The sequence below is a fragment of the Dipteris shenzhenensis genome, chromosome 6 (genome assembly GCF_047967505.1).
Source record: "Dipteris shenzhenensis isolate YYH24624 ecotype China chromosome 6, Dip_SZ_1.0, whole genome shotgun sequence".
NCBI lineage: Eukaryota > Viridiplantae > Streptophyta > Polypodiopsida > Gleicheniales > Dipteridaceae > Dipteris > Dipteris shenzhenensis.
In genome coordinates, this window is record NC_141601.1 from 44,154,664 (window position 1) to 44,169,069 (window position 14,406).

At 45.3% G+C, this 14,406-nt stretch overlaps 1 protein-coding gene across 1 annotated transcript in view; it reads right to left on the minus strand.

Annotated features, from left to right (window-relative positions):
• LOC147901213 (Gut esterase (DUF1350)) overlaps positions 1-14,406 on the minus strand; it is a 72,511-nt gene that overhangs the window by 10,483 nt on the left and 47,622 nt on the right. The window contains exons 8-9 of the mRNA XM_087375813.1: positions 5,376-5,525; positions 654-824 (exon numbers count right to left, since the gene is read on the minus strand). Coding sequence (XP_087231939.1) covers positions 654-824; positions 5,376-5,525 — 321 coding nt within the window. The remainder of the gene's footprint in view (positions 1-653; positions 825-5,375; positions 5,526-14,406) is intronic.

The following is a 14,406-nucleotide window of genomic DNA, read 5'->3' on the forward strand; positions in this document are numbered from 1 at the left end:
CTAGTATCTAGATTTTAAATTCTAAGTTTTTCTGTTAGTATTGAGCTTTAAACTTTCCTTTTATAAATTGATGTCACATGTCATACTAGAATCTAGATACTTGATTTGAAAATCACTTTTTTTCAGACTTAAGGATAAAGGCAAATCTCAAAATTCTTGATTTTGGAAGCTTTTATGTAATGTGACTGTATTCATGGAGTAGCTTCTTGTATTCTATTACCCCTGTATCAAAATGTTAATTCAAATTTGGAGAATGTGTTTTTTCTGTTTCTTGCAAGTAGATCATACCTCATATTGAGAATCACATTGTGTGTATACTCGCCATGTACCTCTCTCAATAAAACTGTGGTCCTCACAATGGAGAATTTCCATACATGCTTCTCTATTTGAATTGGGTCTACTACTAATTGTGCCTTCCTTTAAACAAATGCACATCTTAAAGGGGTCCTATAGCAATCAGCACTAGACTCTCCCTCCTAGAATTAACAGCATTTTACAATTTGAAAAAGGTTGGCTTTCCCTCATCTCTCCGTTTGACAACCAACTAGGTTGCTAGGGACCCAAAAGATGAAATCAACTGAAGAAATTGGCATATTGAAGAATAAGGGACACCAAGGAGATATTAAAAGATTGTTTTCAAACACAAAGCGCACCTGTTGCAAAGGCCTTGCGTGATCTCCAGGTAGCGTTCGAATAGACATATCAAGAAAAGAGCTGACTGCAGATTCAAAACTCAATGTTTGCGCTAGAACTGGTGTTTCATCTATCTCATCATTTTTGAACTTTATTAAGAGATTTCTTCGAACTCCATAATATGACTTTATCTGCAAGCACATGTATGCAGACATTCTATTATTTACATGAGGAAACCACTACACATCATCATGAGAACAAGTATGCATACTAATTCACATTTGGAACACTCAAACCGATGAGGACACACTTTAAGAATTGCAAAATATGAACTACCTTTATTGACTGATGAATTTCTCAATTCATATTCAAGGTAATAGCATCTCTAAAGACTGTTCAAGAAAATAAAGGATGTTGTGCTTAATCTCCCTATTTTAACCAGGCAAGGAAGTATAGTTAGTTAAGGATCCCTAGAACAAAAGAAACACAACAAACTTTTAAGTAAAATCCAGGGCAATAGCATTCCTAAAACAATATTAAAAATATTAAAGGACGTTACAATCAATATCTCAACGCTATGGGACAACCAATGGACAATTCGATATACAACCAAGCCAAGAAAGAAAATGAGTTAAGGTTCTCTATCAAGAAAGAAATTTGAATGAAGTTTCAGCAAGCATTATGATATATATCCTCAAGGTCTTCAAAATGACCCCAAAAGTTAGATTCCACTTTATTGCAGAGGGATGCATGGCCTGCCTTTGGTCTCATAAGCTGTGGAATCTTGTTGGCAGCTACAAAGGATTGTCATACTTTGTTTTGTCACGATCATATTGTAGATTGAATGATTGCACGTTCCCCTAGGGTGCCTCACTTCCCAAAGGTAGGAGCGACAAGACCATACCTTTATAAAGAGATATTGTGATATCTTGCAGGATGGAATGTTCTTGTTCTTGTGGATGGACCTCAATAATGCTAAATACCTTTCATTCTTGTAAAAAAAAGAAAGTTTTCTGTTAGTATCTTGGAAATAAGGGGGGATTGCTTTACTACGCTAGGGAGAAGTTCCTTTGTCTTTATATCTTGACTATACCATGTATCAAGCTTCAGAGCTATAGACTATACCGTTTATGTTATCAAGCTTCATAAAGTCATCCTCTTACGAAGCATGTATGGAAAGAAAAGAAAAGAAAACCATTGAAGTGGTATATACCGTTTCACCAAATTATCATAGAGGGTACATAGCTAGGGGTATCTAGCTTTCCTCTAAATTCTTGCCATGCTCTGATAAAAGATGAGGGCTACCTCTCCCCAATGTAATGCTAAAAGAATACAATGTGCTAACAATTGTGTGAGGTCTACAATCGCACATAGACCACACACGAGTCGAAATGACTTAATAAGAAAATCTCTTACACACAAGCTCTCACCTCACACAATAGTAGATGCTCATCCCTATGGGGATTATTGCATCTGCTCACAATATTTCCTAACACTCTGGCCACAAAGGCTGATAGACGAAAAAGATTCAAAGCTCCAAATAGGCGGAGATGACACACATGCATAATCCTGAACAGAGATAGTCCAAGCATATAAAGAGGTCACGCGAGATCCACACAAAGTCATGAAAACCGAGGGGTTGCAAACCAAAATTGCCACTAATGCAAACAAAAAGACAGAGGAAATTCCAATGTCATAACCAACTCTTACTACTACTAGCTGAAAGTGTGTGGCACTAAAAAGTATAGGCATTTCCCTTCTCCAAGTCAATTACTTTTGTCTGTGCAAAGGTTGCAAATTTATCCCCTTGTCCTGGCTCTTCCACAATGCAGGCCTTCTTATTTGATTCTTTCTGCTTCACATCAAATGCTCTTTTGTGGCAATATTTCTCTATGTGTCCTCCTCTGCCACAATATTCAAAAACCAGATCTTTCTTCTTTGCCTTTTCCCTTATCTTTAATTGTAAAAGCTGATTCACTTGTACCTGCCATGTTAATCTCCCCTCCTTTCTTCACTCAGAAGCATGGATAGAACATCATGAAAACCAAGTGCATCAGAACTCAGCCTTAAGTATGGTGACAATCTCGGAGTACTTAGGTGGAAGTTTTGTAAGTAAAATTGGTTTTGCATCATCACTATCTACCCGAACATTTAAATCTTGAAGCTGCTCATAATTGCCCGCATCCTTTGCAGTGAGTAGCTAAGGAATCTCCTTCTCCCATTTGCAAAGAGAATAATTCTTGCTTTGATATTATTTTGGAAATTTTCACTCGACCCAAACAAAGTTTCAAGGATGTTCTAGTTTTGGGCAGCCGTCCTGGAAATGTCAAAATAAGGCACGTCCAAGAAGCCCTAAAGCTTTTTCATCCTTAAGCTCCCAAGCTTGCTTTTTCTCCTCATTGTTAGTAGGTCTCTCTTCTGTACCAGACACAACCCCCCACAGCCCTTTCTCCATGAACAAAAGACGCACAAAACAGCTGCCAAGAAGGGAAATTGTGTCTTTGTGTTGAAAGTTGCTACAGATGTCACCCACGGTCCTCTGATTTCTCTCATCACTGTTTTGGAGCCCCCAGCGAGGAGTTTCCTTAGGAATTCTTGGTGATTGAGGAAAAGTACTCACGTCATGTATGTAGCTGTTGGTGCAAGAGCGAGATGGCCCGAGATTTCCTCAAGTTTCTTGGGCTGCCTAATCTGGATGCTTCTCAATCTATCAAAGACTTCGAGTTCACAGCGCTGCTAAATGGCAAAGATAGACCACGAGTTTTGTTGCAAATCCTAGGCTATTGTCTACAAGGTGAAGCGAGGATATGGTTTCAGAGTTTTGTTCAAGATATGTTGGGAACCCAAACTTGGGATGCTGAATACCAAGAGGTAAGAACTGTGTTTTTGGGCCAATATGCATATGCAAGGGATCCTAATGGGATTTGGAAGGAGTTGTACAACTACTAGCAAGCGCACAATCAGGAAGTTGACCACTACTTGACTCGCTTTCTTGAGCTATGGCAGGAATGGAGGGCTTCTCTACATCCAAAATTCCCACCCGATTGAGAGATTTGTTGCTGGACTCATGCCAGATCTCAGATTGAAGGTGGAGTTGAAGAATCCTTGTTGGTTTGATGAAGCTGTTGAAATTGCACATTCCAAAGAGTCAACTATGTTTGATTAATGTTCCTAGTTTACACAAGAAGAGATCTTTTACACCAAAGCCTAGTAAACTTTCCTGGGATAGGTCTATGTCACTGTATGCACCAAGCACTAGAATTCCTTTCGACATAACGTCTCTCAAAGTCATTGATGGAAAGAATGTATTGCATACAATGAAGTGAAGTAGAGTCAAGATGATGTGTCAAGTTGTGTTCAAGCTAAGCACAAAGACTTTTTATCATCTCCAACGATATGTGATGCAAGTTCATTCACCAAGGTTAGTGGAGAAGTTTCCGAGGAAATGTCAGGATCTGAGTGTGTGGATGAGGGAGCATACCAAGCCGGTAGTGATGAAGGGGAGCCAAGCGTGCTTGAGGGTGTCTATGCAAATGAGAGAACTTCTGATGGCTCTAAAGAGTTAGCTCATGTTGATGAGACCCAAGATTCACTATGCTTAGAATAACTTTTCTTTACCCGAAGGTCATGCAAAGCTCTTAGACGATGTGGTAGGGTTTAAGATCGTTGATGCAGAGGAAAATATCAAGGAACTTATTAAAGAAGAACCAGGCATGCATGCTGAAGATGAGGCTGATGTCGATGCTAATGAAGAGGGGAAGTTACTGATCTACATTTCAGAACAAGAAGAAGACCATTCATTGATGGATGCAGAATTGTATGATGGCAAGGCAGATGCTTGGGATGCATTCATGCAGCCAAATATAGGAGGCAAAGACAATCATGGCTGATTTACGGGAAGGGATTCCCATAGATGCTGAAGGCCGAAAAGGGGGTGGGCATGAGCCATATCAACCCCATATTGATGAAGAGGTAGTGCCAGTGCAAACAAGGTGTAAGGACGATGAGGATGATAATGAAGAGCAGAGGCCTTCTCACTCTTCGATGTTGATGTGTTTGACAAAGAGTCTGTTTAGCAATTCCAATGCAAGAGCAAAGGGTGGAATTTTCTTGTATTGATATGCCTCTTGATGCAATGGATGTACTGCGAGTGCCAGGCTGTGAGTTGGATGCCTTTGACAGGGGTATATCTTTTCAAATTATGTGTAGTAAAGGAAACTTGATCTTGATTAAGCAAGCGAAAATTTTTGTAGAGTCTAAATTGCATGATGAGGAGTGTTTTAAGGAGATCCATGATGTTGAAGTTGATGACGAGGTAGGAGTAGCACGTGATGCTTTACCACGTGACTCCATGCATGAAGTACCTTATGGAGAGATTTCGAATGCACAAACCAGTGAACCGGGAGGATCTTAATTGGGGCTTTGAGGAAACAATTGAAGAATCGGATTTGACGATAATAATTGGATCAGTTCTACATATGATGAATGAGACAACCGAGGACTTTTAACAATTGGCCATCTTGGCACAAGCAAAAAGGAAAATAATGCCTTCATGAACATGTAATTACTTACATATAATCCACAATCAGGTGAGATGGCTGTCATTGAATATTTAGCTATGCACTTTGTTGTTCACAATATCGTCACCATGGTCCACAACATGGCAAGTACAGAAAATAAGTGTGTGTTTATTCAACACTCAATGCAGCATCTAAGTACAGATGGTGAATGCATTGACTCACCAATTGGCGAGTCTCATCAGGGTGAGGTATGAAGCTATCTTTGCCATTTGCAAGATCCATGTACAAAGGAGGGAGTTGTTCCACCAAAGGAAGCACTTGCTTCAAGAAAGGAGGGCTCACATTCTGTAAGTTTTTGATAGCAATCTCTGCCTGCACAAGACAGTGAAACAAAAAAAAAAGGGGCAGATTAGCAACTTGTTGTTAGGGCATGAAAATCCCTTCAAATGTACCATTAGAAACAATGGAAATTTTCAAGACCAGAGCAGTGATTTCTTATCTTCAATTCATCCTGTTAATCTATATTACTATGCATGTATTCACCTAACGAATTTTGCATTCATTTACAAACAGGGAATTTCATGTAACTACCATGTCATGTTGCCCCGTGACACGAGACTCTAGGCCATTATCACAGTTCATATTTCCCTCAAAGAAAATCCCATAAACAGATATGTTTATTATGAATTGTTTATTTGAAATATGAATTATTGTATTTGAAATAAAATCCCATAAACAGATATGTTTATTATCACGTGAGGTGGATTGCATTGCATTGAGGTGGGGACAACTTTGAAGCAGCAAGTTAATGGAAAACAGAAATGGGAAAGAAGATTCATATAGTAATTAAGGCAATCAAAGGAACACACGAATCTTCTTATGTATTGACCAAAAATAAGGATTGACCTTGGGTTGACGTCGTTGCCCCTTGAAGTATATTGATTACACAGTCTAGAATGCCATGAGATACTGATTTGGGATATGCAGTGGTCTCTCAAAGGAGAGCACTCTAGGAGAGATTTGATGTCACCACTCTCACATATCTGGATGAGTCCAAGAACATGCCCAAACTCATCCTCTAAAAACACGAGTGCAGTTTCAATCTCATGATAGCCACTCGTAAGGTTGAAGACCATAAACTCCATCACGCATAGCACGGGCTAGCTACTATGACATCCCCACTAACGTCATCAGTGCCCCACAGTGGGTGTAGACCATAGTATAAACATATGCTCTCACACATACAAATCCACACACCCACCCATTTATACCAAGTCTTTGTGCTGAGTTTCTGTCGGCACTCCGGAGGTGGGCAGACTCAGCCATGACGAAGGCTAGCACTAAAGGAGAAGGCTTTTTTTTTTTCAACAAAGAAAAGGAACTTCTATTAATGCTTAAAATCCAACCATACAAATTGGCAAAACCGGGAAGGTGCCAATCGTGGCAAAAAACAAAACGGGCTGAAAGAAAACCCGTCTGTTGCCAGAGATCCCAGCTCACTGCCTAGGGATTCTCTGTAACAGGGGCTAACAACCACGGTGGTGGACTATACAGCCAGCGAATCCCTCGCGGCGTGAGATCATTAAATACACCTACAGGCCAAGCCTTGCAGAAACGTGCCCGCCTATCGTCGGTAGCTCGAGAGCCTGGAACGCCGCGCTCCCAAATGGATCGCAGCATATAAATGATATCCTGCCAAATGGCAACCAATGTAGCCGTCGGAGGAACATGGTGTTGGCCCATGACCCAGCTGCAACAGGCCTCCCAGATGTTCCAGGCCGTGATGTTGGCCACCGTTTCCCAGACACTATCTTCTCTCGACTAAGGGGGATGGTGAGAGGGGGGGGTAGCCAAGTGAAGCTCAATGCTGTGAATGCTTCGACCCTATATCCGGTAAGTTGGCGAGATTGTGTCTATGGAGAAGGCGTGGCCCCCCTCTGTAAGCCAAGCTGCCATACCCCACGTGAAATCTCTCTGCGTGCTCTGACGCCCTGCCACAATACGAAGCACTCCGAGCCAGATCCTCTGAGCTACTGGGCAGCTCCATAAGTAGTGAGGAATAGTCTCCATAGCTCCGACTATACATTTGTGGCAGCTGCCATCCACCCGCATCTGCTCAAGCCACAGGGGGGCCCAAAATCTAGATCTAACCTCCTCGGGCACTTGCTGCACACTCCAGTGTCTCTCCCGCGAAGGGGTCCACGCCATTGCGTCCATCTGGATGTGATGTCCTATCCGTGTGGTGTACGAGAAGAAAGGCACCTCCTCCACTCTCTCTGAGAGACCTGCTCTGACCGGCCATAACCACTCTCCGGGGTCCCACTGTATCTCGTTGAGAGGGCGTCCCTCTCATAACCACAGTCTCCAACGGGGGGCATCTAGGTCTATGATGCAAGAAGGGTCAATCGACCACTCCTTGCCCAAACGTCCCACTACTCTGACCCTCTGCCAACCCACCTGGACTAACATCCCGTCCATCTCTTGATCCCGTGTGATCCAGGAACACCCCCCGCATAGGTGGTCAGTGGTAGCCGTCCCACAGGTGAATCTTTTCGGAGGCCTCTCTCATGGGGAAGGGCTTACGCTTGATGAGGAGTCTCTTGAGGGTCTGGCAACGGATCTTAGGGGGTCTCATCCGAGTCAACCCCTGGTACACAGAGGAGTTTGCACGCCAGTCGCTTATCTGGCACCCGGAGGTCAGAGACCAAGATGGTTTGATGCTAGGGCAGCGGCTACACATTGGCAGGGCACAGTGGGACAGCGGCCCGGCTCGCTCCCTGCAGACATGGTCTAGACTCCCAACATAGGCAAAGGCACGATTGGAGGTCCTTTCTCATCTGAAAGGGGCCGGCCAAAGGATGGTGGAGATAGAGGCACCTATTCCGAACTCTTGGAGGGAGAGACTGCAGGTTTTCACTCCGACACATTGGCTAGGACAATTCTCTAGGACGGGTGTACCTCTGAGGATTCAGTTGTGCCCACAATCGCCAGCCCCAACAAGTGCGCGGTTCTATGATGTGGGACCGGGCGGACTACTGCAGCCCTAAGAGACATCCTCCAGCAATGCAATCCTGCCAGATAAGGTGTGAGCTACTCGGTGCGACACCTGCTAGGTCGGCTGGACTCCTGATTCACCAGGGTCTCTCCTGGAAGCTCCTTCTTCTGCTTCCATTCAGTTCAATGGGTGTTTTGTTTTGTTTTGGTTTTTTTTTAAATATATAATAAATAATATTAAAACACCGCTAGAAACTGTATTTATAATTTGACACAATTCAGTGTACTGACACTCTGACACAATTCCCTATACTAGGGAATACCTACAATCCCACATGCACGCAGTACCAGGCATTTGACACAGGCATATATCTCAAACCGTGCTTTTCCCTATACTAGGGAAATTCCTGCAAACTGACTCTGCAGGAGAAGTTTCCAGGGCTCCATGCCTGGAGTGAGACCCCTGACTATCAACTTGCCCAACAGGGCTCTGCTCTGCATCTCTGGATCTATAATGCCTAGGCCTCCCTATGGCTATGGTAGTATCACTGTCTGCCATGCAACTCTAGCTCTGGTGTTGCGAGTGCCACCTGATCCTGCCCAAAGGAAGTTACGCACCAAGCGTCTCAACTGTCCATGCAACCCCTGTGAAAACACCAGCAAGAGGCTATGTACCAAGCTGTGGCCAACAGGACCTGGTCAGCCACCAAGGCCCTGCTTGCCAGAGAGAGTTTGGCTGAGCTCCAGTAAAGAAGCTTGCGCCTCATGCTCTCAAGGATTGTGGCTATCTGCTGCTCTGCGAAGATGTCAATGCCCACACGGCATCCCAAGCACCTCGCCGACTGGCCACTCAGGATCCACCTGAAGCCTACCAATGCGCCCCATCGAAGAATCTCCTGGGACTCCTCAGTCCCTGAAAGAAAACCGACTGATTTGCCCCAGTTGATCCTTGCCCCTGAGGCGGTGCAATAAACCTCAAGAGGCCCCCTGCCCGCATCCAGGCTCTCCTCTGAACCCTCCACATACAAGGCCGTATCATCTGCGAACTCCGAGTCCAGAAGCTTCTCCTCCTGTCTGATCGGTAGCCTCATCTCTCTGAGGCCAACCGTCTGCGACCTCAAGAAATAGCCCAATGCCTCCGTGACAAAAAGAAAGAGGAAGGGAGCCAGTGGGCAGCCTTGTCTCACGGAGCAGGTGAGTGGGAAGGCCCCCCCGGTGAACCCACCAATCAACATCTAACTGGAACTCCCTGCATACAAGGCAGAGACCCCTCTGATCCACCTATCTGAGAAGCCTAATCTTTGTATCGTCCCCTCCAAGAAGGACCACTCTACCCGATCGTAGGCCTTCTCAAAATCCAGTAGCAGGATCGCAAGGGGATGCGCCTCCTCCCTGGCCCAATCCAACACCTCCCAAAAGGTGAAGATATTGTCGAGGATGCTACGCTCTTGGACAAAACTTGCCTGTGTGTCGTGGATGATGTCGACTAGATGGGATCGTAGCTGCAAACTCAAGACCTTGGCTAAGATCTTGTATGCGGTGTCTAGCAGAGTGATCGGTTTCCACTGTTGAATGTCCGAGTGGTCCCCTCCCTTCGGGATCAAACAAGATCAAACAAATCCAGCCTCTGCTCAGGGACGGTGGGAGTGCTTCTGAGCCAAAGATCTCTTGAAAGGCCAGCTGAAGAGGGGTGTGCACAAAGGGCCAAAAGCTACTGAAGCAGACCAGGGACAGCCCATCCTCCCCTGGGCACTTCTGAGTCGGAAGTGCCCTTAGAGCTTCCCGAAGCTCGTCATCTGTGAAGGGAGAATCCAACTGGCTACTCACGCCTTGAGAGACCACAACTGGGATATGCTCCCATACCGCCTCGCAGGCCTCCCGCACCTGGGGGGACGACTCCTCAGCCTGAAAAGGTGTCGATAGAAATCCGAAGCCAACTCCATAATCTCATGAGGGTCCGAAACCACCCTGCTGCTAGCGTCTCTCAGTCTCTGACTCTCTGCAACTGGGCACCTGCCGACCTAGGCCCCGTGGCTTGAAAGAACTGGTGGCTCATCCTATCCTCCTACTGTACCCAACGAGCACAAGCGGAATGGTAAGAATACTCGACCCTCCTCAACTCCGTGTCCTGAAGCTCTAGACGTGCACACTCATATCTGTCAGCAAGCCACTGGGACTCTGTGTCCTGCTCCCTGAGACACTCAATGGAGACTAAGTCACGCCTCTCTCTCCTGAAGGGAAAAACGACGGCGGAGAGCCTAGGTGCGGAGCTCCTCACTGCTCCTCTGAATCGCCTCAGCTGTCCAGGATGCCTAGCCACCCTCCGGAGTGTCCTCTGGTTGCTGCCAAATCTCCGATATGACCTGATGCACCTCCTCCTCCTCCTCCTGCATCAACGCATCTGGGATGCGAACCCCCCTCTGTGGGAGGCCTCGACGGGGCTGCTCCAAATGAAGCACAATTGACGAGTGGTCTGAGAGGGTAGTCCCTGCAAGAATGCCCGTGGAACCACCTCTATGCATGGCCCAATCTCCAACGTAGAACCTATCCAACCTCTCAAGCAATCCATCATGCCGGCGCTGGCCAAAGGAGAAACTAAGACTGCTAGGGGTCCTAGAGAGCTCAGCCTCCCTCTAGGGGTCCTTGCCGCAGACCGAAAAGATAAACTGCTCCCAAGTACTCTTCTCCGCCGTGGGCATCTTGGAGAAAGAAGCACCCCCTTGTTTGTCTTCTCCGAACTCAAGATTGTTGAAGTCCCCTCCAACAATCCACGAGTCTACATCCGGGAGACAATCGGTCAAGCGCCTCCAGAAGGCTGGATGCTGTTGTCTACAAGCTGGGGCATACACGTTCAGGATCCCAATCCTGGAATCTCCCATCCGTAATCCCATCCAGACTACTCTACCTGTAACGAGCTCCCCTTGGTTATACACCTCTTATGTAACCGCCTGCGAGACTGAATGCAAACCCCTCCACTCCTTCCCACTGTAGGAGACCAGATCCCCGAGCCTCTCCCAAGAAGGAGGTGGCGTCTATGTTTGATGTCCGAGGCACGAAACATATGCTCTAGTACCAAAATGAAATTCATTGCCTTGCCAACCATTGCTCTCTGTAACTCCTGGCGAAGTAACAAGTGTTGGGGTTGCTGACGTGCCCGATCGTGGAGTCCGTGCATGTTCCAACTCACTATGGTCCAACTCATGGGGAGGCAAGGGGGTGGAAAACAAGGCTCTCCTATGTAAAGGAGCCTGCACTACAACCTCTTGACTTCTGTGACTTCGTCGGTGGTTTGGAGGGGGAGAAGTCCAAATCCACTCGACGCCGAACTAATGGCAAAACTATTGGTAAACTGAAGTAGAGTGGACACAAACTCAGAATACTTGCATTATGGAATGAAGAAGAGTGAGGTCCTTTTGTAGGCACCTCATACATGCTCACTGACATCACTGATGACTTCAGAGCTCCACAATCATCTCCTCAATCTGCTCCTAGATTCTCTCAATCATCCTATGTGGCTTTCCACCACCTAACTGTGCTTATGGGCACCTAACTGTGCCTCTAGCACTCACACATAGAAACCAAGGTGTGCCTGAGGCATACACCTTGAGATATCCCATCAAACCCCCCCTCAAGGGAATGCCTCAAGCTATGTCAAGGATACAGCTAGCACAAGGTGTCTCATGCCATCTCATGGTGGTCATGGATCTATCAATGGCTAGGATCTCAAGCTAGCAAGGGTTCCCATGGGTGTAAGGTAAACAAAAGGGATACAAAAAAGACCTTCCAATGGTTATCTCCCCTGTAGGTACATGCACACAATGTCTGCAGGAGGTACCATGGAGCAAAACATACACATGGCCTACATCATAAGGTGACCAGAGGTGTTTACAAAACACACAAAACACAATAATTTATTTCATTCATTTTGGAGGACTATCCTGGCTGAGTACCTTAACATAAAAAGAGAGATCTAGAGCATACATAGAGATGATTTAAAATGCATAATCTTCAAAGGATGCCTCATCTTGTGGAGGCTCATCAACTGAAAGTAGATTTGCATTTTCTGTCTTTGCTTTGGCTCTGCAAAACTTCTCATTATGGTTGTTCTTGCCACAGTGTTTGCATGGATTAATTTTGAAGCAGTCCTTTGAAAGGTGATTTGTCTTTCCACAGTGATTGCAAAGGGTAAACTTGCCCTTCTCGACTTTTACAGCATAAACAGTGTCATTGCCTTTCCTAAGCTCCATATGCCTTTCTTCTTCTTGGAGAGCAGAGATAATACCTTCAAGATTAGGATTAGGAAGATTTTTCAAAGTGGTAATTATGTGATCATAATCTTCAGGCATACTCTTAAGTAACACTGCCATAGCATCATCTGGAGTAATAGGAGAGTTGATAGAAGCTAGTTGAGTCATAAGACTCCGCATATAGTTGACATGAGCTGCCAAAGTAGTGCCACTAACCATCTTCAATTCAAAGAAAGAGATTTAAGTGATAATTTAGAGATGTGAGAGCTAGCACCAAAAATCATGTCAAGCTTCTGCCAAGCTTCTGAAGGAGACGTCAGAGATGTGGTGAATATAATCATCTCCTAAAGCAAGAGCAATGATACCATATGCTTTCTCCTCTCTAGCGGGATCCCTTGCTGGGTGTGTCGGAGTTGAGGATTCTCCAGCATTGGAGGCTGTAGAAGAAGCGGTTGGAGTCGGTTTGACAAGTCCCCAGAGGTTCTCCCTCATCAATGCAAATTTCACCTTCATCTGCCATGTGTGGAAGCCCTTTCCATTGAACTTCTCTAGATTCAATAGGGTAGCCATGAGAGGGTCTAACCCAGATATTGGGCAGTGTCTTTCTCTCTTACAAGGCAAAAAATAACTGAAAGGCTTCCAAAATATAAGCACTTAATGTAGCAAAGACTAGTGACCAATATTCAATCAATGATGCTTTTTCTTACATGTTTCATAGAGGTGGCTTAAAATGAGAACTTTCCAATCAAAACCAGGTATAGCAATTCAAAGCACAACTGAAGCTACACTTGTGAAAGTTTCAAAAAACCAGAAATGCTAGAATAGCATCTTATGTCGCATCTTCTTCAAAAACTTGTCAAAACTGTCAAAACCAAAAGACTGAACTTGGAGAGCTTGTAGCTTATTCTTCAGAGCAAAGGAAAAGGGGGTTTCTGAGGCAAAAGAGAGCTCATATACCACAAAAGGTCCTCTGGGAAGAGAAGGCGCAAAAACGCGTCAGAACTCCATAGCTTGCCCCTTCAAAGTCGACTGGTTTTTCACTGATTTCTCCTTGAATATGCAGCCATTGCTGCTCAAATTTCACCAGCAGCTTGCCCTCAGTATCATCCAACACGGGCTGGAAGGAATTTGCAGATAGATAGGTACACAGGCGGAATTGCGCGGATTTTCGTCGATCAGTGTAAGTGTTGGCATTTCACGTACAGTCGCAATTTCCAAGAAAGCTTGCAGCTGGAAGTTTGCCCATACCAGAGGAGTTTGCAGCTCAGAGGGTTTGGGCAATGGTCGTTTGTAGGCGGAGAACCAAGCCCTCAAAGATTTTGGGAAGAAGGAGGAAAATGGGGAACAAGAAGATGAAGAAGAAGAAGATGATGTGGCAGAAATGGGCTCAAGGGGAATCAAATGGCTCTGATACCATGTTGGTAAACTGAAAAGAAAGAGTAGAGTGGACACAAACTCAGAATACTTGCATTATGGAATGAAGAAGAGTGAGGTCCTTTTGTAGGCACCTCATACATGCTCACTGACATCACTGATGACTTCAGAGCTCCACAATCATCTCCTCAATCTGCTCCTAGATTCTCTCAATCATCCTATGTGGCTTTCCACCACCTAACTGTGCTTATGGGCACCTAACTGTGCCTCTAGCACTCACACATAGAAACCAAGGTGTGCCTGAGGCATACACCTTGAGATATCCCATCAAAAACTGGTTCGATGCCTACCTTGATGGCCCACTGCTCCAAGAAAGAGGCCTCGACTCCAAGCCTATCCGTGCATTGTTGTAGCGTCCAGTATGATGCCTGCTTAAGCTGAACCTTAGGACCTAGGCGAAGCACACAAATAGCTGCTCGCAAGTCCCGTCTATCTGTAGAAAAACCCAACTGAAAAGTGGTGGTCTTCCCATGGGAGACCCATAGTTCCCTCCCCTGCAGGCCTAGCCACTCCTCCATCATGCTGAACATCTGCTGCCCCATCATTAGATCAAACACCGTGGGGATCCACTGCACCTC